Below are 21,963 nucleotides of genomic sequence, written 5' to 3'. Positions count from 1 at the left end.
CTGGTAATCCAAAACAGAGGGCACCCCCATGCTGTTATTTTACATTAAATAATTTAAAACAAAAAACGTGGGATTCCCCCTCAAATTGGATCACCAGCCGAGGTAAAGCGGACAGCTGTGGTCTGGTATTCTCAGACTAGGGAGGTCCACCGTTATTGGACACTCCCCAGCCTAAGAATAGCAGGCCACAGCCACCCCAGAAGTGGCGCCTCCATTAGACATGCCAGTCCTGGCGCTTTGCCAGAGACCGGCCCCAGAGAGACTGCAGCCTGAGCCGATGGAGCAAAAAGAGCCCGGCCCCAGAGAGGCTGCAGCCTGAGCCGGGGGGAGGGGGGCAAAAAGAGACCGGCCCCAGAGAGACTGCAGCCTGAGCCGATGGAGCAAAAAGAGCCCGGCCCCAGAGAGGTTGCAGCCTGAGCCGGGGGGGAGCAAAAAGAGACCGGCCCCAGAGAGGCTGCAGCCTGAGCCGGGGGGGAGCAAAAAGAGACCGGCCCCAGAGAGGCTGCAGCCTGAGCCGGGGGGGAGCAAAAAGAGACCGGCCCCAGAGAGGCTGCAGCCTGAGCCGGGGGGGAGCAAAAAGAGACCGGCCCCAGAGAGGCTGCAGCCTGAGCCGGGGGGGAGCAAAAAGAGACCGGCCCCAGAGAGGCTGCAGCCTGAGCCGGGGGGGAGCAAAAAGAGACCGGCCCCAGAGAGGCTGCAGCCTGAGCCGGGGGGGAGCAAAAAGAGACCGGCCCCAGAGAGGCTGCAGCCTGAGCCGGGGGGGAGCAAAAAGAGACCGGCCCCAGAGAGGCTGCAGCCTGAGCCGGGGGGGAGCAAAAAGAGACCGGCCCCAGAGAGGCTGCAGCCTGAGCCGGGGGGGAGCAAAAAGAGACCGGCCCCAGAGAGGCTGCAGCCTGAGCCGGGGGTGGGCAAAAAGAGACCGGCCCCAGAGAGGCTGCAGCCTGAGCCGGGGGGGCAAAAAGAGACCGGCCCCAGAGAGGCTGTAGCAGGGGCAAAAAGAGACTGCAGAGGAGTAATAGGGGGACCTTCAGTGACCTCCAACCAGGTCAACTTCTCGTGATCATTCGGATCTGATATATACGTCACTGGGGGGGAGCTAAAGAGTTAATAAACTTAAAGCCAGTGATTTTATTATTTTGTTATACAGTGATGGATGGGCTTTCAGTCCGGCCTGCTCGTCTTTCAGTGCAGAGATACTGGTGTTAGCACAGGCAGATGGCGGCTTTATTTGCTTTGGAGTAGGGAGCACCTACTTTACAGGGTTAATCTATTACACCACTGTCTGCCTCGGGTGGCCCTTGGGTGAGGGGTGATGTAAAACACTTGTCTACCGGTGGGTGGGGGGTTCTCAGTAGGAAATCCCATATTTTGGTGGATTATTTTTGTTGCTTTGTGTATTTGACATAATTATTTATTCTTTTTCTTTCTTAGCTTGGACTAAGCAGCGGAGACTCGTACTAGACAGCAGCCCACACTCGCCGTCCCCTCAATTCCCGTGGGACCTAAATCCCTCCCTTCCTCCATTATTGGACCGAGGATCCCGGTACAGCCGGAGGCCGGAGGCCAGATGTTGCCTGATAGCAGGTGAGAAGCAAAGGCGAATGTCTCCCGAATTTCTTGTGTAAATTCACTTTTGTGTTCACCACTTAAAGGGGACCTGACAATATTGTGATTTTTACATATGGATGTCGTGTGTATGGCTGTATGGGCCTCGTCCACCGCGGTCTATTATAACTTTCCATGAATGTGGTGCAGTGACCCGGAGATTGGCTTTTCTTTGGGTAGGGTGGCTTCAGTTTGAGGAATTACAGCTGCACTGAGGAAATTGGATAGGGGGTCTGCAATCTGACACTTGTGACACTACAAATTCCAGCAGGCCGTGATCATGCTGCTAAAATTTCCATTGCTACCAGTTGTGATGCCGGGGGCTTACCAGACCCCTGTTGACTCACTAAGATCCCAAATATAGGACCCCACCTGCCGGACATTTGGTATTACGTGTCTCTGCTCTGGTTTAGTGGAGTCATTCACCTTTGCAAAGTTTTTGACCCCCCCCCCTCCTTAAATGCACTGTTTTAGGCCCAACAATTATTTTTGCAATTTTTTATTTATTTTTTTTTTATTCCAAATTAATATGTACAAGTTTTGTTGTCCTGCACAGTTAACATAAATCAGCTGATAACGACAAATAAGAGTTAGTCTTTCGATCAGATTGAGCTCGCTGATGGATTTTCAGTTAACTCATTCTGCAGCCAGTGATAATTAGCAAGTGGTGCAATATTTGTAATGAAACCCAATTGCAAAAATTTTTTTTTAGCCTCAAATACATGCATTTAAATGAAAAACTAAATTTGTCCTTCAAGTTGTGAAAACTCCCTTTAATTTACCCCCTTAGCGTTGATGTCTGTGCATATTACAGATCAGGCCGGCGCACGAGGTGGCGGAGTATTCGTGCCAGTTTGATTTGATGCCAGCTCAGTCAACCAGTTGCTGGATACTATAGAGAAGCTTCCAGAGCAGACATAGGCTCGGGCATTGGGTCACTGGGAGGAAAAAACTGGATTACACATGGTTGCAGTATTATTTGTAACCATGGAAATGCATGTCTGTAAGAGCTGTGTACACAAAACGGTGAGATAGCATAAGCCTGTCTAGTCCTAGACTTGTTTGACGTTGCAGCAGTGGGCCATGGCTTCAGTCTCTTCTGTAGCTGAAGGCTTGGAATTGAAATGGCCGATAACAGAAAGCGATAGAGACGCTGCACATATACAGTGCGATGTGACCGTCCACCTCTGACAGACTGGCTGCAGCCGGATGGTAAATCTGATGGTCTCAGAGGAAAATTAGTGTGTCTGGTGCCAAGACGTGCGTGAAACCCGGACACTGCAGATTTACAGATCCTTAGACGCCTTAGTGATGGTGTGTGCAGAGTCCCTGGTATCAGTCCTGTGATTGAGGTGAACGGGAGCTGAGCTGCACGGGCAGTGACTGACCTGTGACGTTATGGACTATCTTGAGGACCAACCTTTTTAACGTGAGGCTGCTATACTGGAGTCGGGCACGATGGATCTAATGTGTTGTTTATATCTACAGTCTGCTTCTCTGTAGAGGGGCTGATTCACTGAGGTGTTCATCTCTATTTTTGCAATTTTTAGGAAGAGACGGCGAAACAATGATGTCTCCCAGCTCCCACAGACTAAAAGGAGCAACAGGAGCCAAACATTCCAGGACCTTGAGGCTGAGGCAGAGGTAAGTGTCCCCCTCCTGGCTGTGTGACCACTGAGCAAGGAAATTAGCCTCTTCCCCCTCCCAGCAGCGTGTCTGCTGCGCAGTAGTCCCCCCTCCCAACTCTCCTGACGTTATCCACTGTGCAGGAGTTTGGCCTCCCCAAACCCCCCTCCCCCTTTACAGACTGGTACAGAGGGGAGAGGGACCTGCCGTTGTGGGCTTACATTGTGCAGGGCAATGGGGACGGGGATAGTAGGTCGAGGGTTTGCGGCTGCTCTGGCAGTGATGGTGACAGTGGGGTCATTGCAGGGTGTAGCTTTCGTTTTCAGGTTCCATCTGAACATTTTGAATGTGGTGGATAATCGGAGGTGTTGGGGCGCAGAATTCCAGAGGACGGAGGATAATCGAGAGAAATCTTGGAGGCAACTGAGTGAGGAACATATGCATGTGGAGGAGAGGAGGTGGTCTTGTGAGGTCTGGAGATTACGTAGTGGGAGATTATTTTGGAGATGTATGGAGGAGACAGATTATGGACGGCTTTGTAGGTCAGTGTTAGTAGTTTAAACTGGGTACGTTAGGAAATTGGGAGCCAATGAAGAAATTTTGTAGAGGGGAGAAGCAGAGGAGAGAGGAGGATTGGGGTAGCAGAGTTAAGTATGGGCTGGAGAGGTGCGAGAGTGTTACAGGGAGGTCACAGAGAAAGATGTTGCAGTAGTCTAGGCGGGAGATGATGGAGGCCACGCTAACATTTTAGTAGATTCAGGGTTGAGGAAGGGACGGATTCTGGAAATATTTTTGAGTTGCAGGAGGTGGTCAAAGCTTTGTGTGGTTTGAAGGACAAGAAAGAGTCCAGGGTTATGCCAAGGCAGCGAACTTCCAGTACAGGGGAAAGCATGATGTCGTCTATTGTGATAGATTAATCAGGTACGGGAGTTGCACGAGATGGAGAAAAGATGATGAGCTCAGATTTGTTCACATTAGCTTTAGGAAATAGGAGGAGGAGGATATGGCTGATAAACACTTTGGGCTTCTGGACAGTAAAGAGGTGATGTTTGGGCCAGCGGTAGATCAGAGGGCCATCCTGTATAGATGCTACTAGAAGCCATGGTACTTTGAGTCATCCTAGGCTAAAGGTACATCTGGAGAAGAGTAGGGGTCCCAGGATAGAGCTTTGAAGGATACAGACAGAGAGGGTGGGGTGAGGAGGTGCTGTGGGAGACACAATGAGGTATGAGGAGATCCAGAAGTGAGGTTTGCAATACCGAGGGAAGAGAGGATCTGTTGTGGGAGTGAGTGGTCGAAGGTAGTGTATAAGTCTAGAAAAGGTATAGAGAATTGTCTATTCCAGGGGTCTCAAACTCAGCTGGGTGTATGGGCCGCACAGAGGGAAAAAATAATTTGGGGGGCCGCATTCTTTGCAGGACAAAGTGACATTTTTATTGGATATATATATATATATATATATATATATATATATATATATATATATATATATATATATATATATATATATATATATATATATATATATATATATATATATATATATATATATATATATATATATATATATATATATATATATATATATATATATATATATATATAATATTATATTATATATTTTTTTTATACACCTTGGGATCACTGATTTAACATTTTCACTTGTTCATTATAGCAAACGTGCACATTATTTGTTTACATATAAACCTTTTTTTTTTTTTTACATTTTATCCCTTTCTTGTAACTAATAGTCTTACAATTAGCACTATATAGAAATTTTGACCAACATCTTTTAGTAATGTTCCCCATATTGTTGTAACGTGCCCATCCTTGTCCCCTTGTAGTATTGTGCCCCATCCTTGTCCCCATCCTAAAGTAATGTTCCCCATCCTTGTCCCCATTTTGCAGTAATGTGTTCATCCTTGTCCCCATCCTATAGTACTGTCCCCATTCTATAGTAATATGCCAACCTTGTCCCCACCCTATAGTAATGTCTCCAGCATTATCCCTATTGTATAGTAATGTTTCCCATCCTTGTCTCCTTGTAGTAATGTCCCTATCCTACAGTAATGTGCCCACCTTGTCCCCATCCTATAGTACTGTGCCCATCCTAGTCCCTATCCTAATGTCCCCATAGTATAGTAATAATGTTCCCATCCAATAGTATTGTGCCCATCCTTGTAATGTCCCAATCCTATAGTAATGTCCCCAGCCTTATCCCCATCTCATAGTAATGTGCGCACTTTGTCCCCATCCTGTAGTAATGGGTCAGCAGCTCCACTCACCTTCCACAGATGCCGGAGTGAAGCTGAGGGGGCGGTCTCCGGCCCCAGATCCACAGTGATTGGAGAGATCGGTCACAAGGCCGGTCTCTCCAATCAGAGCTGGGGGCGGGTGAAACACAGGTCACCCAGCTCCAGCCAATGATCAGGGCTACAGCTGCCTGATCTTGGCTGGATTTCAATGTTTCAGCGATTTTCAATGGCTGAAACATTAGTTGCTGTGATTGGCTGAGCGGCGTTCGTCAGCCAATCACAGCCTCCGTAGGTCCGGGGAGGAGACACTACCCCTCCTGAGGTCCCCTCCTCCCCGAATCTAAGGTATTTGCAGCCATCGCAGCCACCGGGGCCGCGATTTCACAATGACGTACTGGGTATGTCATGGGTTCTTAAGTACCAGGGAGCCATAACGTACCCAGTACGTCATAGGTCGCTAAGGGGTTAACGTCCACACACACACACACACACACACACACACACACACACACACACACACACACACACACACACACACACACACACACACACACACACACACCCCTGTCCCGCGCTCCCTCATCTCTGCTTCGTGCGGCCCCCAGACCCGTGCCCCTGGTCACTATCTTGGCCGGAGCAGTGTCAGTGATTTATGTGAGATTGTATTGCCGGCGCAAGAGCGCAGCGCCAGCAACACATTCATCTGACATAAAGCGCAGACAGTGGCCGCAGCCCCTGCCGCAATAGTGAACAGGGGCACGGGCCTGGGGGCCGCACGAACTACCCTGAGGGGCCGCGTGTTTGAGACTCCTGGTCTATTCGCTTTGGCAGAAAGTCATTAGCAATTTTGGTCAGAGCAGTTTCAGTAGAGTGATGGGACAGAAGCCGGATTGTAGGTTGTTATAGTGAATTAGATGAGGGGGAATGGTCAGCATGGACGTGCGGTTCGAGGAGTTTATGGGCAAACAGAAGCAGGCTATATGAGGCGATAGGTGGATGTAGAGCTCGGTACGAGGTATGGTTTCTTCTAGATTGGTGTGATTGTGTTTGAAAGCAGAAGACAAGGTACCAGAAGGTATTGATGGGTTAGGGTCAGGATAAGTGTGGTGGTGAGGAGGTGGGATGGGGTGAAGTGCACAAGTGATGAGATGTGATTTGGAGAGGAGATGAGTAACCTCCCATTCATTGATGGTGGGGAGGACTGTTATGGTGAGGCAGTGGTCTGTTATATGGAGGGGTTGGTGGTTAAAGTACATACTTCTCTTGTTTGGTTTATCTTTTGAATTGCGTGGCAAATTCATCTGCAGAGATGAGGGAGGTAAAATGTTAAATAACTGTTTAGGGATAAAGAAGATACAAGGGTTGTGAAGTGGTGAGGGCCAACATAAATGTGAGAATTGCTTGTTGGAATGTGGTGAAGTCGTCTTGTGAGTGGGTTTCTTGCAGCGCCGCTCCACAGCCCTGTAGACTTGCCGAAGCTTTGTAGTGAGGATGGTGCCAGGGTTGTCTATTGATTTGTTGCATTTTGCCATTCACGAGAGGGGCTACCGAGTCAATAGCTGCTGTCAGTGTGGTTGTAGAAAATGTTGGCGCTGTATGTCGTAGTGTGAAGATATGGAGGACAGTGGTAGAATGGAGTGTGTTTTCTGTGAGAGGGTTGTAGGTGCTGTACTTAGTGAGCAGGACTGGGATGAAAAAGTGAGTAGATGGGTCAGAAAAGGGGAGAGGTAAGGTTATATAGGGAGCAGGGGCGGTTGAAGATGAGGTCTAATATATGTCCGTTAGTGTGGTGGAGGACACAGGTGACAGGAGATTAGACTGTCACCAGGGATGTTGAAGTCACCCATGCTGATGGTGGGAATGTCATCAGGGTGAAAGTGTAGAAGCCAGGTGGAGACGTAGTCAACAAAAGCAGAGGCTGGACCCGGGGGTCGGTATATGACAGAGGTTGGAGGGAGAGTAGACCCAAAGTGTGCTTCAAAATAAGAGAGGGTGGAGAGGGGTTTGGGTTGAAGGTCAGTTTTAGAAAGAAGGCCCACTCCTCCACCATGTCTATTGCCTTGGTGAGGAGTGTGGGTGAAGTGAAGGCCACTGTACACAGTGCAGCGGGGAAGGTTGAATTGGAGGGTGTTGGCCATGTTTCTGTGAGGCCCAGGAAGGATAGATTGTGGCAAGTAAGGTTGGGAATAACGTGGAGCTTATGACAGACTGAGCAGGCACTCCAGAGCGCCCCATAGAGGGAGCCTGGGATTGGTTTTATGCTGGAGATAGCAGTAGTTTCTATTAGGTGGGAGAAATAATGGGGGGTATCAGCTTTTGAGGTCCAGGATTGGGAGTTACATCACCAGAAGCGGGAAGGAGAGCGTGGTGTATTTTAGAAGGAGGAATCTGAGGTTTTCCAAACAGTGACTTTTTTTAATTTTGTTTTCCAGTTTTCAGGGAGTGACAGCAGTAACAGTAGCCTGGATCGAAGCAGCGGCTCCGATAATCTACAGACCGTGGCCGGATCGGGCCCCGCCACGCCGCAGCCATTCTCTGTCCCAGAGCAATCGGCGCTAAATCGGGGACCCTATGTACATATCAACCAGATCTTAAAGGAAGCGCACTTTTCCAGTCTACAGCAGCGGGGCTGCCCCTCGTCCTGACCTGCCAGCCATGGATCCTACCCAGCAAACTGTGTCTTATGCCAATATTACAGCCCTCAGGTTGTACAACCAGTTGCCTGGCAGCTTTATTCAGTTGTTTCAAACCCGTTACCCAAGTTAAGATTACTCGCTCAGCCCCTTTTTGGCTGTACGCAGGTGGTATTTTTGCTGTATGAGGCACTAAGGACAAGGAAACCCTCCGAGCTCGGAGATGCCATCTTGCAGTGTGCATTTAGTTGTTGTGTATATTTAATTTGTATTTTTTTCTTCTCCCCCTGTTCATTAGCACCTTTTCTGGGGAGTCTGTAAATAATCGCCTGGTTCCACCTCCATTTTTCAGATCACAGAAGCAATGGAACAAAAGGCTTCTCTTACCACCTTGTGTGGCATAAGGGTTGACTAGTGGATTTTTTTTCCTCTCCCATTCTATCCATCACAGTGGCTGCTCCCCAAGTGTGGTCGTGGCCATAATGAAACTGGTGGATGATAGCTAGAAAGTAGCCATTGTTGCCGCACAACCTGAAGCTGGATCACTTTCACAGAGCAAATGGATACAAGGAGGCCCTTACTGTGCCGCCATATGGTGTCTGATTCCAAGTGGTATCAATGGTGACCCCGTAGTGCCATGAGCTGCAGCTCCTCTGCTAAAACCTGGATTGACAATATTTTTGCTCCGATCAACTTATATTGACAGGATTTACACCCAATTTGACAGTGGGCATGAAGGATCAGTGGTGCACAGCGGGTGGTTACCGGTACAGCACCCGGCAAGTATTGTGCACGGATCAGTACCTGTCCGTCCCACTCCTCAGATGTGCTGCACGGCTCCTTTGATGCTCACTTGCCTCCTTCTTTGGTGCTACATTGGTCTAAGCCATCTATCACCTCCATTAATACTGATTACCACTGGTTCAGAAGTAGCAAAGAGTAAAAATGTCCTACTAGAGGATATTTTGTACAAGTGAAGGGAGAGGAATCGTCGGGATGTGTGGATTTCTACCCCGATGACTAGGACAGATGAGGAAGCTTCTGGAACAAATTAGCCACTTGACTATCCCCTCCGATGGGTGTATTTTGCAGTCTCTATACATAACCATAATATCCAGTTAAGCCTGCTGCCCTAACTTACAGCCTCCGACATAGGGGTCTGAGACCTGCAGTCAGTCCAGGCACTATGGTTATGGCTGTGGAATGTGAAATATGCCTATGCTGCCTAATTTCATGTCTGAAGGTCCAGGGGTGATGTGGTATGGCAGCCAGCCCCCTTCAAGATCCAGTCTGAGTAGTAGGAAGTATCAGCTGCATGGGTGGAGAAGAAAACTAATTTAAAGGGGAAAATCCAAAAGGGACCTGGCCAAAAAGGTTGCAGAATGAGTGAGTGAGACGTGGCAGCTTTGAAAGAACAGCGCCACCCTTATCTACAGGTTGTGTATAGTATTGCAGCTCTGCTCCAGTGAATGGTGAACAGATACAAAACCACATCCAACCTGTAGAAAGGGGTCTCTCATTCTATGTTCCCCCTTTAAACTATTCAGCACCCAAACCCTTAGGTGTCCATAATCTGACAGAATAGTTGCATGTTGGAATGATCTCACTTTGGGGAAGGGGCTGGCTTTCCCCTTTTTAAATAGACACTTGTTGACCTTCATAGCTCCGGAGCGGCCCGTCTTGCAAAATGACAGACTTTGGTTTATTTCGGCCTGGTTGTTTTTTGTTTTTTTTTGCTAAAGGAAAACCCAAGGAAGTTTTGTATCTCGCCACGACTATCCTGAACGACGAGGTGGAAACGCAGGCAATACTAACTGGGACTGATGCACAATAAAGTTATTTAATTTGCTCAAAATTACAGTTTGTTACATTGTGTCAGTTCTTTAGTGGCGGGGTCACTTGGTCATACTGGAGAGCCAGCCCAGTTTGAAGAGGGAGGGGGCCTGCGTCTCTTCCTCCTGCGTCGCCAATTGTCTGAACAAGGAGCCCGGTCTGAATGTATCCTCTTCGGCTTGAGGGATGGTGGAGGTCACCTGCACAGATCAGAAGCGGCAAAGGAAAAAAATACAACTTAGAAAGGGACAGCGAAAAGAAAACCACACTGCAAAGTCTCATGCAACGAGAACAACTCCAAGGAGCTGCGACTAATAGAGCTCAGTAGTGGAAACAAACTAACCCTTTAGGAAGCAGATTTATTTCCCCCCCCCCCTATTGCTGAACCTGTAAGGCTGCTTTCACACTTCCATTTTTTTTCCCATCAGTCACAATCCGTTGTGTAATAGTATGCTATAAGCATACCGAAAAACATTGAAGCATACAATGAAAAATGCCACTTGCTAACTTGAAAGTGTGAATAATGAAATACATACCTGCCATGAATATTAGGAAAAAGGAGATATTTAGCAATCGCATTGATCAATGTAACTGAGCCCCAAAACCTCGTCAAGGTATATCTCTATATTGGGACATGCTATTATGATTGTGTGAGCTCTTCTATATTCCTAGTCCGAAAGATGGCAGCCATAGACTTCACTTCTACCCACATCACAGGGATGGGTGCAAGTGCACCCACCAGCGATCTCCTCCTAGGTGACTCACAGCCGCAGTTCAGTGGTTAAACAGCAGTAATTGGAGCCAAGTCCAGTTGCTGCTGTTACAGGAACATGCCAGCTATGTAATACAGCCGACATTTGCTGGGTATGGTGCATGCTCAGAGACCGAGGCTCAGAGACCGAGGCCCAGACACAAGTTACGTGTCTGTGACTGCACCAACAGAATAGTGAGTACTGCTCTGGAGTATAATACAAGATGTAACTCAGGATCATTGTTGAATATACAGTGAAGAACGCCAGAATATCTGTAGCTTGAGTCCCTGGTAACATTTTGGTTTAGATTGAGACCTCTGCAAACACTCATTAAGGAACAGATGGAAGAAGCAGCTCAGTTATCTGCTCCTTGGATATTAAAAGAGACAAAACAATCACTGATCTCGGGAAGACCAGCTGGAAAACACTGCCGGCAGCCAGCGAAGGCGCTCAACACTGAAATCCTAGGTGACTTGTTCCCTGGGAAGTATGCAAATCAAAAAGGTCCATGGAGCATCTTATTTTCTGTGTCGAGACTCCTAACAGAGGCTCCATGGACCTTTTCGATTTGCATTCTTCCCAGGGGGCAATGCACCTAGGATTTCACGGTGTTGAGCGCCCTTGCTGGCTGCCGGCAGTGGTCTCCCCGAGAACAGTGATTGTTTTGTCTTGTTGGTGTACTAGGCATTGCTCCCACCTAGCCAGAATCCTACTCCACACTGATGAGGGGCAATACCCCGAAACAGATGTTTGTGGATGGATACCTGGCCTTGGTATTTCCCTTGTCATATCTTTAAACTTGTCAAGAGCTGGATATTGACTAAAAGGGCCACTTAATATGGTGGTTAGGGTGGTCTCCTAAAAAGAGCCACTCCTTGGATAGGTCCTTCCCGGAGGGATATCTGGCTATTTTCTGTGTCGAGACTCCTAACAAAGGCTCCATGGACCTTGGATATTAAAGACATTCTAACATCTGAAAGCGAACAACATGCATTTTTATTAATACGATTCACTGCAAGACACCTCAAAAGCAAAACCATTCATCTGCTTACACATCAGACTCCCACCCTGGCGGTGCGGACTTCTAGAGCAGGACGTGACTCTCTAACAGCTAGAAGATAATTCACAGGAGTTAAAAAGATGGCAGTAACAGCGATGCCCTGCTCCTGGGGCAGAGGCTCCGTATAATCAGCTCCAGTCTGGGGCTACAACTCTCAGCATGCCCTGGCTGGCCGACAATGCTAGGGGTCTCAATTTCGCATCAACTTGAGACCACTGCCCTTTAATAATAGGTTGCCCATCAATATATGAACGATGGGCGGGGGTCACATGCACTCGGTACCATTTGTCGCCATCTAATAAGTGCTGGACTGAAAGATGGTGCACAATGGAAAAAGGCGATGTGCTACATGTATTCCCGCAGCCCCGATCATACCCGTACACTGGCACAGCACTCACCTGCGTTCTCACCTCCTCCACGTTTCTGTTCAGAGACTTCCGTGAACTCGTCATACTAAGAGGAAGAAGCCCGAACCTAAAATAACAAAACCCAAGAAGTCTGTTCTTGGTCTCAGACAGAATGGCACCCGTTCGGCGCGTTTCCTGCCAAATACGGAAACATATCCCAGCAAAGGATGGCAGGCAATCTCAGGGTCGAGAGAATAGCAGTGTTACATCACGGGTGCACTTATTTTCCGTTGGCGGATTACATGTCTCCACCCAGATAGCCGTGTGGACATTACCGTATCTGGCTGGAAGCCAATGGCAGGACATTGTGCGTCTCCTGCACCCCCAGAGTAGAACTTCTGCTGATGAACTGGTTTTCAGCTCCCGTGAGTAACCCAAATAGGACCTAAAACAGGAACCGGAGTCACTCCTGAGACTACACCTCCGTCATGTGACAAAAGTGACTTTTAGATCCATGACTAGATATGGTGAGATCCAGCTTGGCAGGCCCATCCGCCACATCAGTAGTCTGGTCACTACATGGGGGCACGGAAAACCACCTGTTACCCGATGGCATCCATGGCTCTTCTTTTTGTGATGTTACCTGTGTAATGCTGCAATGATGACATCACACCAGGCCGGCTAATCAAAAGAAGAGCCGCGGATGCCATCAGGCAGGAGGTGGTACTCAGCGCTCTCATTTATGGACAAGGCTGCTGAGAATCGACTCACCATCTCTAACCATGAACATCTGATAATCCAGGATCAGATCCTCCTAATGCCGGATTATAATCTAATTTACGAGCCACTTACCGACGTCCTCTGTGCCAGCCGGTTTAGGTTAACATTTAGGTGTGGGGTGAACACGTCCAAATCGAATGGATCGATGCAGCCCTCCAGCTGATCGGCAACGTGCTGAATTCTGCAACATAACCATGTGCCCAATCACAAATCAGAGATGCAGGAAACCTATGACAACACTCCCTGTCGGCATTATTGTACCTGGAGTCTGGCTTCATTTTACCACTTTTGCCATCTTCTGTATGGGAGCTGAGGATGAGGCACAGGTAGCGGAGGTCAAAAAGCAGCTGCAGAGCTCTGGCCTGTGTGACAGGATTTGCCGATTTCTGCAAAAACAAACCCAAAAACCTTTAATTGTACTGTAGCGAACAAGCCAAGGTGCGTGTGATATACCATTACTCTGTCCCTTTTAGTATGTGACCCCTTCATACTCGGGGTCCAGGAGGTCATGATTGAACTTTGATATCCAATTCCTACAGACTCTCGAAAGCTAGTAAGCTTCAGCGCTGTCCACAATCAGGAGGTGCAGCATACCTCCAGAAACAGCACCACACATGTTCCCAGGCTGCGTGTGGTATTGCAGCTCAGCCCTATTCACTTTACCGGAGAGGAGATGCTAAAGCAGACAACCCATGGCCATCTCTGCAATTCAGTTCAACCTAAAGAGGCCTAAACACTCTTAAACGGCTATTCCCGCATCATTTTTCACCTAGTATATTATCTGTAGGATGACTTAATATACATACGGAACCCAACAAGTTACTATCTTGTACCTTTGTGTCTTTTTTCATCTCCTTCTGTGCATCCACAGCTTCACATAACAGATAAGGCTAGGACTATCCATTCTGCTAACATTACATTTCCAAACACCCTGCTTCTCCTCAGTGCTGCAGGCCCCCTGCCCTCATTCCCAGCAGCACCCTGCTTCTCCTCAGTGTTGCAGACCCCCTGCCCTGCTCTCTTTTGTGTTTCCCAACATAGACCTAAAAAGGGGCAACTTTTAATTCTACAGACAAGGCAACTTGACATGAATGTAGTGACTGTGACCCACTAGGATCATACTCTTCCCACCAGGCATAGCTGATTTTTGAGGGCATCCGTTCAGAGCCATCAAAACTGGCTACCCACATTGTTTTTTAGCCAAACAAAAATATATAAAAACTACCAAACCTTTCCCAAACCCTCCTGGCACAGCTTCTCGTATGCACCGAGGACTTCATCCAGGCAGCTCCTCAGTAACGCCTTCAAGGTCACTTTGGGCAGGGCGTGCCCTCCGACACGGTTGACTGCTTGGCACAGGTTGAATAGAAGGGACTGGACGCACCAGGAGCACTGCAGCCGGCAACCACAAATATAAAGATGCGCACGTCAGAGAAAGTACGTAAAGCAGAGATTGGTGAAGTCACTCATAAGCTACCATTTCATCCCACATAAGAGTAAAATCACCACTGCTACTGACTTTTTTTTTTAGGTTGTATCCAAATCATGTATTCAACTGGAAAGGACAAGTGAGCGTAGCAGTGTCCATTCCAGCTGGATGCAAGCACAGGACGCAGACTCACGATTGTGGCACAATGTAATCTTTGTTAAAATTGCGACAATAGTAAAAGGCTCTATTTCTATGGAGTAGAGACGTTGCAAATATAAGACATACCATATTTTTCGAATTAAAAGACTGACTTTTCCTCCCAAAAATTTGGGAGGATAGAGAGAGATGCATCTTATAATCTGAATGTAGCTTAAGGGAGTAGTGGAGAGGGGTCACAGGAGATGCTGCGGAGGCCACCATTTTGAAAATGTCGGCGATGCAAGCTTCAAATAACTGCACCTGGAGTTGGCGCATGCGCAGATAGAGCTCTCTGCTATATGACAAGCCGAGATGTCACTTGCGCACGCGCTGCCTCCGGACCATTGATCTTCCTACAGCGGACGTAAGGAAAATGGTGCCTGGAGGTGGCGCGTGCGCCGATGAGATCTCGGCTTGTCATAGAGCCGAGAGCTCCATCTGAGCATGTACCGACTCCGGGCGCCATTTCTTTGAAGCCCGCAACGCCAACAGTTTCTGGATGGTCCTCCTGCCTCACAGTCCCCACAGCGAGCATCTGGGACACCCGCTGCACCACCCTACTCCACCTCCGCTGCCGCCCTCTCCGGTAAGACACAACCAGATTGTAAGACTGACCCCATATTCCCCCCCCTCTTTTTTCCCTCTAATATTTGGGGTGCGTCTTATAAACCAAAAAATATGGTATATTATAGAGATGAATATTTAGGCAGGGTCTAAAGAGAGGTGCAGGGGCTCCCAGGGACCCAAAGGCGCAGCAGCACCTATGCCAGACGTTGGGGCAATTAAAGCACAAATCTACACCTGCTCATAACAGATTTTAACTTCTGGCACAAGTGTAGCCAAAGATGCCCCCACACTTATCACTAGCCATGTCTGTTAATAAATATGCCACCGTGTCCTATGGTGCAATTCAGCTCAAGACCGATGTTTAACGGGCCAGTCCTAATAAATCCCCTCCCCTGATCTTATATAAGAGAAGCCACCTGTCCAGGGAGTCGGATCTTTGATGTGACGCTGCTTCCTGCCTCCGTTTCCTCCTGAATTTCTATTTCGTCCCACTGGGTGGCAGTAGTTAGCGCTGATCCCACCATGTTCTGCAGCAAGGAATTCGTGAAGGAACGTACCAAGTGCTGTGGAGGGGAAAAGGTGCAAATAAGAAATGTTACTACCCAAATCGCTTTTAAAATACAACGGGTCAGGTGACGTCCGAGAATACCAATCACCAAAGCGAGCTCTGCGCAGCAGCTGCTGGAAGAGTTCAGCTCTGAAGCCAGCAGAATTCTGGTTGCAGCTCTGGATGATGTACACTTAAGGAGGTAACATCAGCTTGGTTATTTAATAAGCACTTTTGCCTTCCATCACTATGAGGGGGCACTTACTTTTACCACGGTGACACTCCAGATGGAGTAGGCCTCCAGGGACTGTTTTACGAGTTTGTCTTTCAGCTCCTGCCACTTGCAGACGACTTGCGGCTTGTCGGCGGCCCTCCCTTTACCAGACTTCTTGGTGGCCTTGGCCTCCCGGATTGTATGTTCGATGCCGCCAGATTTTCCCAAGATGCACTGCTTCAAATGAGGGCATAGTTCGCTCAACGACTGGCATAACCTTGCCAGAAAAAGTACCCTGCCTAGTGCATAACCGGACATGGCAGCGTTACCGGCAGGCTCTGCGTCTGCAGCGGACTCCAGCTGTGCCCGCACCGAGTCCTGGATGTGCTGCATACACAGGAGGCAATGGTGGCACAGCATCTCCTGCACCGTCCTGGCATCTCCATACCGGTCGAAAGCTGAGGGTTTGCCCCCAACAGACTCGCTCTGCTGCTCGATGGCAGCCGCCTCCCTCGGGAGGTAGGAGAACAGGTCCTCCAGTTTCACCTTTAGCTTGGCGTCTAAGGCTTGGCAGAAGCTCTGGGTGCAGGGAGTGACCGCCTGGGCTTTAAGCGAGAGGCCGCTCCTGCGCTGGGGGCCGCGGTTAGCCACGCTGATCCAGGCGGCATCCGGTGGAAGGTCACTTTGGCTTTCGGACCACAGGAAGGAGCAGATGTTACTCTCGTGTTGGATGTGCTTCACCAAGTCCGGGCTCCTCTCCAGGTCCTGCAGGGTGGAGAGCAGCAGCTGCACCGAGTCCGAGGAGATCGACTCCAGTCCTTCTTTTATCAACGTCTGCACAAAAGGGAAGAAGAGTAAAATTACATTGTGTCGAGCAGAACTAGCCCTAAAGGGCTATGGCTCCATCCGCAGGGGTTGATGATACATTACTGATCACAGGGGGCTGGGGTGGCACAGATCCTGAGACTAGGGGTCTGGATGGCCCCTTTACAATGGCTGCGCATGTGCGACCTCTACTCTGCTGGCAATAACCTTGAAAGTGTCCATACACATAGCCTGCTACTTCTACGACCCCCCCATATAAATAGCTGCATGAATAAACAGGTCCCGGATAATAATCTCTAGTGAGAACAGAGGATTAGGCATACTGAAATCCACATGCCCAATCCTTTTTCCTTCCAGTGAGGCAGCTGTTGTCTAACTGACAAGACAATGTCACGGCTGCAGCGATCACAAGTAGGGGACCCCGGCGGCCATAATGTTATGTCTCATCCCCTTTTGACCATTAATAAACTGTCCTAAAGTAGAAGACAACCAGTTTAAAGGAGGAAATTGTCCCGAATTGCTGGATATAGAAGCTCTAGAGCGAGCGCCTACCTGGAGTCTGTCCAGGAACAGATGCTGCATCATGTCCTCCCAGAACCGGATGGGCCGGTCCAGCAGTCGCTGACAAACCTTCTCCCAGTTCTGGCTCATGGAGTCGCTGGTCAGAAGCTCCCATACGGCATCTCTGATACCCGCCAGGCCCTTCAGGGTCTTCACGTAGACGAGCAGAGCAGAAATCCCAGATTTGATGTCTTCATTGCACCTGGTGGAAATACAACCATGACATAAGATGCACGTCCTCACCCTCGCCTGCTGTCTTAAAGGGATTTTCCACTCTTACAGGCATTGTCCCACAAACATTTATCATAGGATATGCATGTAAAGATGGGTTCCTGATAAGCCGTGGATTGAACGGTTGTGCACACGCTCCAGTGGTCACACATTGCTCCATGCACAGGGTTTTGGGTACCCCCAATCTCAGAATCTCTGCAGGTTGTAGTGGTTGCAGCCCCCTCCCATGGTCCGGTACATTGTAACGAGCCACTCGGCTGTACCATAAAGGGACTGTCGGCGCAGAAGGACTTCAAACCAAACACAGGTGCTCGGTGCATCATGGCGGCCAAATATTTAGGTGCAGCTTCCCACCTGCTTGTTTTCCCGTCCTGCACCCCCTTTGATTGACAGCTCTGACTTCATAGAGTCAGAGAAGAGAAGGGAGGAGATAGAGGGAAAACATGCAGGTGGGATGGTACACTCGAATGTTTGGCTGCCATGATGCACCAAGCGCCTGTGCTTGGTTTGAAGTCTGTGCTTGAATACATACAGGACCCGGGATCTTACAGGTTAATCCACTGCTGCAGAGTTTCTCGTAGATAATCCTGGTTTATAGGGCGAGCGAGGGTCCGCAGGGTGGGCTGGAAGTCCAGGACGGAGGGCGGCAGGTGCTTGGACCAGCTGACGGACTGCATCTCCTCTCTTAATACTTTGATGCCTTTCCCTGCAATAGAAAAGAGCCACAAATGAGGAGACTGGCACAGCGCCAGGGCCGGCGGGCACGGGTCACCGCTCACAATGGCACTGGTGCATCACGGGAGCTGAGAAATGCCGCTGGTGAGGCAGACAAACATCCTACCTCCGGCCTGCTGGGCGGTGACCGTCTCCAACATTGAGAACAGGAGGCCGCAGCTGAGGGCAGGGTCGGCCGGCACGGCATCGGGCTGCGAGTAGAAGAGGGCATGGGCCTGGTACAGGGTATTTGCCAATAGCTCTACCAGTGAGCACACCTGGGACTTTATGCTGGAGCCTGGAAGACAAGAAGAAAATGATGGATAGCAGCAGCACAGAGTATTTCAGCACAAGCTGAGAACAGAAGAGGCAGCGTCACCAGCCTCTCCCTACTCCATCCTCCCTACTTACATCATGCCCTCACATGAGCGACCTGCTGTACTGAAATCCTCTGTGCTGCCAAGTAACCCAGCTCCTTAACCCCTTCACGACCCTTGGCAAATCTATCCGTCATGGAGTGTGTGACGTTAAGCCCCGCCCTCTGCCGCGGGCAGGATGCGGCGATCCACGCACAAATCAGCTGTTTTCAACAGCTGACATGTGTGCCTGCATGTTACGAGTGGAATCGCTTCCACTCGCAACATTTAACCCCTTACATCTCGCTGACAAAGTCTGGCAGCGAGATGTATATGTGCGCGGCCATGATTTTCACTTACCGCCGCCCACACCGGAAGTCACATGCGTGATCACGTGACTTTCGGTGGTTACCATGGTAGCACAGGGTGATGTGATGACGCCTGTAGCTATGACGAGTCACTTTCAGTTTCACTCGGCCCAAAGCCAAATGAATCAGGAAGTGATCATATCTGCTGTTTACAGCTGTGTAGCTGTGATCAGCAGATAGGGCAGAGTGATCGGATTGCTGATCGCTATAGCCCCCTAGTGAAACTAGTAAAATAGAAAAAAAAAAACAACAAAAACCTAAATGTTCAAATCACCCCCCTTTCACCCCATGGAAAATTAAAGGGTTAAAAAAAAATAAAATATATATTATATATATATGACAGACACACACACACTTATTTGGTATCGCCGCGTTCAGAAACGCCCGATCTATTAAAATATAAAATCAATTCATCTGCTTGGTAAACGGCGTAGTGGCAAAAAAATTTCCAAACTCCAAAATTACGTTTTTTGGTCGCCGCATGTTTTACGCAAAATGCAATAACAGGCGATCAAAACGTAGCATCTGCGCAAAAATGGTTCCATTAAAAAACGTCAGCTCGAGACGCAAAAATAAGTCGTCACTGAGCCATAGATCCCAAAAAATGAGAACGCTATGGGTTTCGGAAAATGGCGCAAAACGTGCGCCACTTTTATTGGACAAGCTTGTGAATTTTTTTTAACCCCTTAGATACAAGTAAACCTATTCATGTTTGGTGTCTACAAACTCGCACAGACCTCAGGCATCACAACAACACATCGGTTTTACCATATAGTCAACACTGTGAACAAAACGATCTTAAAAAACTATTGTGCCATCACACTTTTTTTGCAATTTTTCCACACTTGGAATTTTTTTGCCGTTTTCCAGTACACTATATGGTAAAACTTGTGGTTACATTTAAAAGTACAACTCGTCCCGCAAAAAACAAGCCCTCATATGGCAAGACTGATGGAAAAATAAAAAAAGTTACGATTCTCGGAAGAAGGGGAGCAAAAAACAAAAACTGAAAGTGCACGGGGGCTAAAGGGGTTAAGGTATCAAGCGGTCACACCACTCCCCACTGTCTCCTGTGCACGCAGCCGTCATCACTAAAATCCCCAGTCTCTTATCAGATCAGGCCTCTCCTGAAATACTCTGTGCTGCTGAATAATCCAGGTCCTACTGTGGTCCGCAGACCCCCATCCCCACCCACATGGCAGAGCCCCCTAATATGCAGTCCGATCCTCCGTAACACCTCCTCCCCCACATTGCCTCCCATCAGATCAGCACACTCCTCTCCTGAAATCCTCTGTGCTGCTTACCAGTCACTGCCCTGTACCCTGTGTGGCTATGGACAGGGCCGACTCACCGTGGTGCGGCTGGTTGAGCAGCTGTTGGATCCCGGCCTTTCTAGCGAGCAGGAAATCCGCCAGGGCCCGGCGCGGAGAGCTGTCCTCCAGAAGCATGATGGAGCAGAGCGCCTCGGCCACCGCCTGGTCAGAAGCGGACGAACACCGCAGAAGGGACTTGCTCTCCTGTAGAATGGTGGAGCTGCAGGGAGGATACAGAGGTGTGGAAAATGGAAAGCAGACCTTAAAAACCCAACACACCACGGCCGCCATCTTCCGCCTGCCCGCAGGAGGCTCCGGGTAATACAGACTCACTCACTTTAATGGAGCTGCAGTACCAGACGCGACCTGAGATCAGGGATGGCGCTGTATCTAGAAGAAAGCGGACCTCTGTGCTTCTTACCGGAAGGTGCCTGCGGCTGCCACCTGGCGGATGAGAATGGGGAACTTGGCGAGGACGGGGCTGTAGCGGGAGGTGGAGGAGTCGAGCTGCAGGAGGGAGTGCAGGTGGCAGCACAGGAGGTAGAGCTGAGTGGCGCGCAGGTACTGGGACGACTCCATGGCGCTCCAGATCTTCTCGGGGATCTCCAGAAGCAGCTTGATCTGAGCCGCCGTGCAGTAAAACGGCTCCTGGGACTGAAGAGAAAACATCAATCACCGCATGGGAAAGAGAGAATCCCTACGGGCAGTATCTCTGCTGGCTGTCAGTGAGCAGTGCACATCCAGAGCCTCCCTACCTGTACAGGCCTAAAAGCTACATTTACATGGGACTGCTGACATTTCCTGATCTCTGCCATCTCCAGCAGTCCCATACAAAGTGCCTCCCACTCTATACCAGAGCCGGCCGTGTCCTCCCCCCACCCCTGCTCAGAGGCAGCGGCAGAGCCGGCCGTGTCCTTCCCCCCCCCTGCTCAGAGGCAGCGGCAGAGCCGGCCGTGTCCTCCCCCCACCCCTGCTCAGAGGCAGCGGCAGAGCCGGCCGTGTCCTCCCCCCACCCCTGCTCAGAGGCAGCGGCAGAGCCGGCCGTGTCCTTCCCCCCCCCTGCTCAGAGGCAGCGGCAGAGCCGGCCGTGTCCCCCCCCCCTGCTCAGAAGCAGCAGAGCCGGCCGTGTCCTTCCCCCCCTACACAGAGGCAGCAGAGCCGGCCGCGTCCTTCCCCCCCCTGCACAGAGGCAGCAGAGCCGGCCGCGTCCTTCCCCCCTGCACAGAGGCAGCAGAGCCGGCCGCGTCCTTCCCCCCCCTGCACAGAGGCAGCAGAGCCGGCCGCGTCCTTCCCCCCCCTGCACAGAGGCAGCAGAGCCGGCCGCGTCCTTCCCCCTGCACAGAGGCAGCAGAGCCGGCCGTGTTCTCACCTGTGCGGAGCCGGCTCCTCGGGGCCCCGGGCCGGTCTTGGTTCTCAGCGTTCCGCAGTATCGCTCCATCCCCCGCACCGCGTCCACCACCAGCCCCGCGCTCCTCCGCATCTCTCCGATAGTGTCCGCCGCCTCGATCAGGTCCCGGTAGCGCTCCCCCACCATCTGCCGCAGCTCTTCCTTCTTCTGCTCGATCTCCGCCCGCACCTTCCTCTCCAGCCCCCGGATCTCCTCCGCGCTGTGCGCTTCAAACAAGGCGCTGGGGTCCCGGATCTCATTCAGCTTCACCGCCGCCATGTTTACCTGCCAGCACAGACAGGAAACAAAAAAAAGTACAGCTGTCAAATTTTTCCTTTTTTTCTTTCAGGCGAACTACACTT

The 21,963-nt window shown here is 49.8% G+C and overlaps 2 protein-coding genes across 3 annotated transcripts in view; one reads left to right on the top strand and one right to left on the bottom strand.

The window, feature by feature from the left end:
* VCF1 (VCP nuclear cofactor family member 1) overlaps positions 1 to 9,974 on the top strand; it is a 20,170-nt gene extending 10,196 nt beyond the window's left edge. Inside the window, exons 2-4 of the mRNA XM_075350682.1 lie at positions 1,432 to 1,584; positions 3,156 to 3,249; positions 7,919 to 9,974. Of these exons, the coding sequence (XP_075206797.1) occupies positions 1,568 to 1,584; positions 3,156 to 3,249; positions 7,919 to 8,131 (324 nt within the window). The 5' untranslated portion in view covers positions 1,432 to 1,567 and the 3' untranslated portion in view covers positions 8,132 to 9,974. The remainder of the gene's footprint in view (positions 1 to 1,431; positions 1,585 to 3,155; positions 3,250 to 7,918) is intronic.
* On the bottom strand, positions 9,941 to 21,963 carry COG1 (component of oligomeric golgi complex 1). Of its 2 annotated transcripts, XM_075350681.1 has the most exons (15): positions 21,584 to 21,963; positions 20,636 to 20,868; positions 20,253 to 20,434; positions 18,305 to 18,475; positions 18,013 to 18,169; positions 17,224 to 17,434; positions 15,898 to 16,680; positions 15,502 to 15,648; positions 14,122 to 14,283; positions 13,153 to 13,277; positions 12,964 to 13,072; positions 12,447 to 12,556; positions 12,163 to 12,238; positions 11,757 to 11,815; positions 10,064 to 10,152 (listed from the first exon to the last, which is right to left on the bottom strand). In XM_075350681.1, the coding sequence occupies exons 1-14, from the start codon at positions 21,878 to 21,880 to the stop codon at positions 11,789 to 11,791; spliced, it is 2,790 nt and encodes a 929-aa protein (XP_075206796.1). In that variant the 5' UTR covers positions 21,881 to 21,963; the 3' UTR covers positions 10,064 to 10,152; positions 11,757 to 11,788. The 2 variants fall into 2 exon arrangements, with proteins under 2 accessions (XP_075206795.1, XP_075206796.1); XM_075350680.1 differs by lacking the exon at positions 11,757 to 11,815 and having other exon boundaries at positions 9,941 to 10,152; positions 21,584 to 21,961.

The sequence above is a fragment of the Anomaloglossus baeobatrachus genome, chromosome 5 (genome assembly GCF_048569485.1).
Source record: "Anomaloglossus baeobatrachus isolate aAnoBae1 chromosome 5, aAnoBae1.hap1, whole genome shotgun sequence".
Lineage (NCBI taxonomy): Eukaryota > Metazoa > Chordata > Amphibia > Anura > Aromobatidae > Anomaloglossus > Anomaloglossus baeobatrachus.
This window is presented reverse-complemented; position numbering and strand designations above follow the sequence as displayed.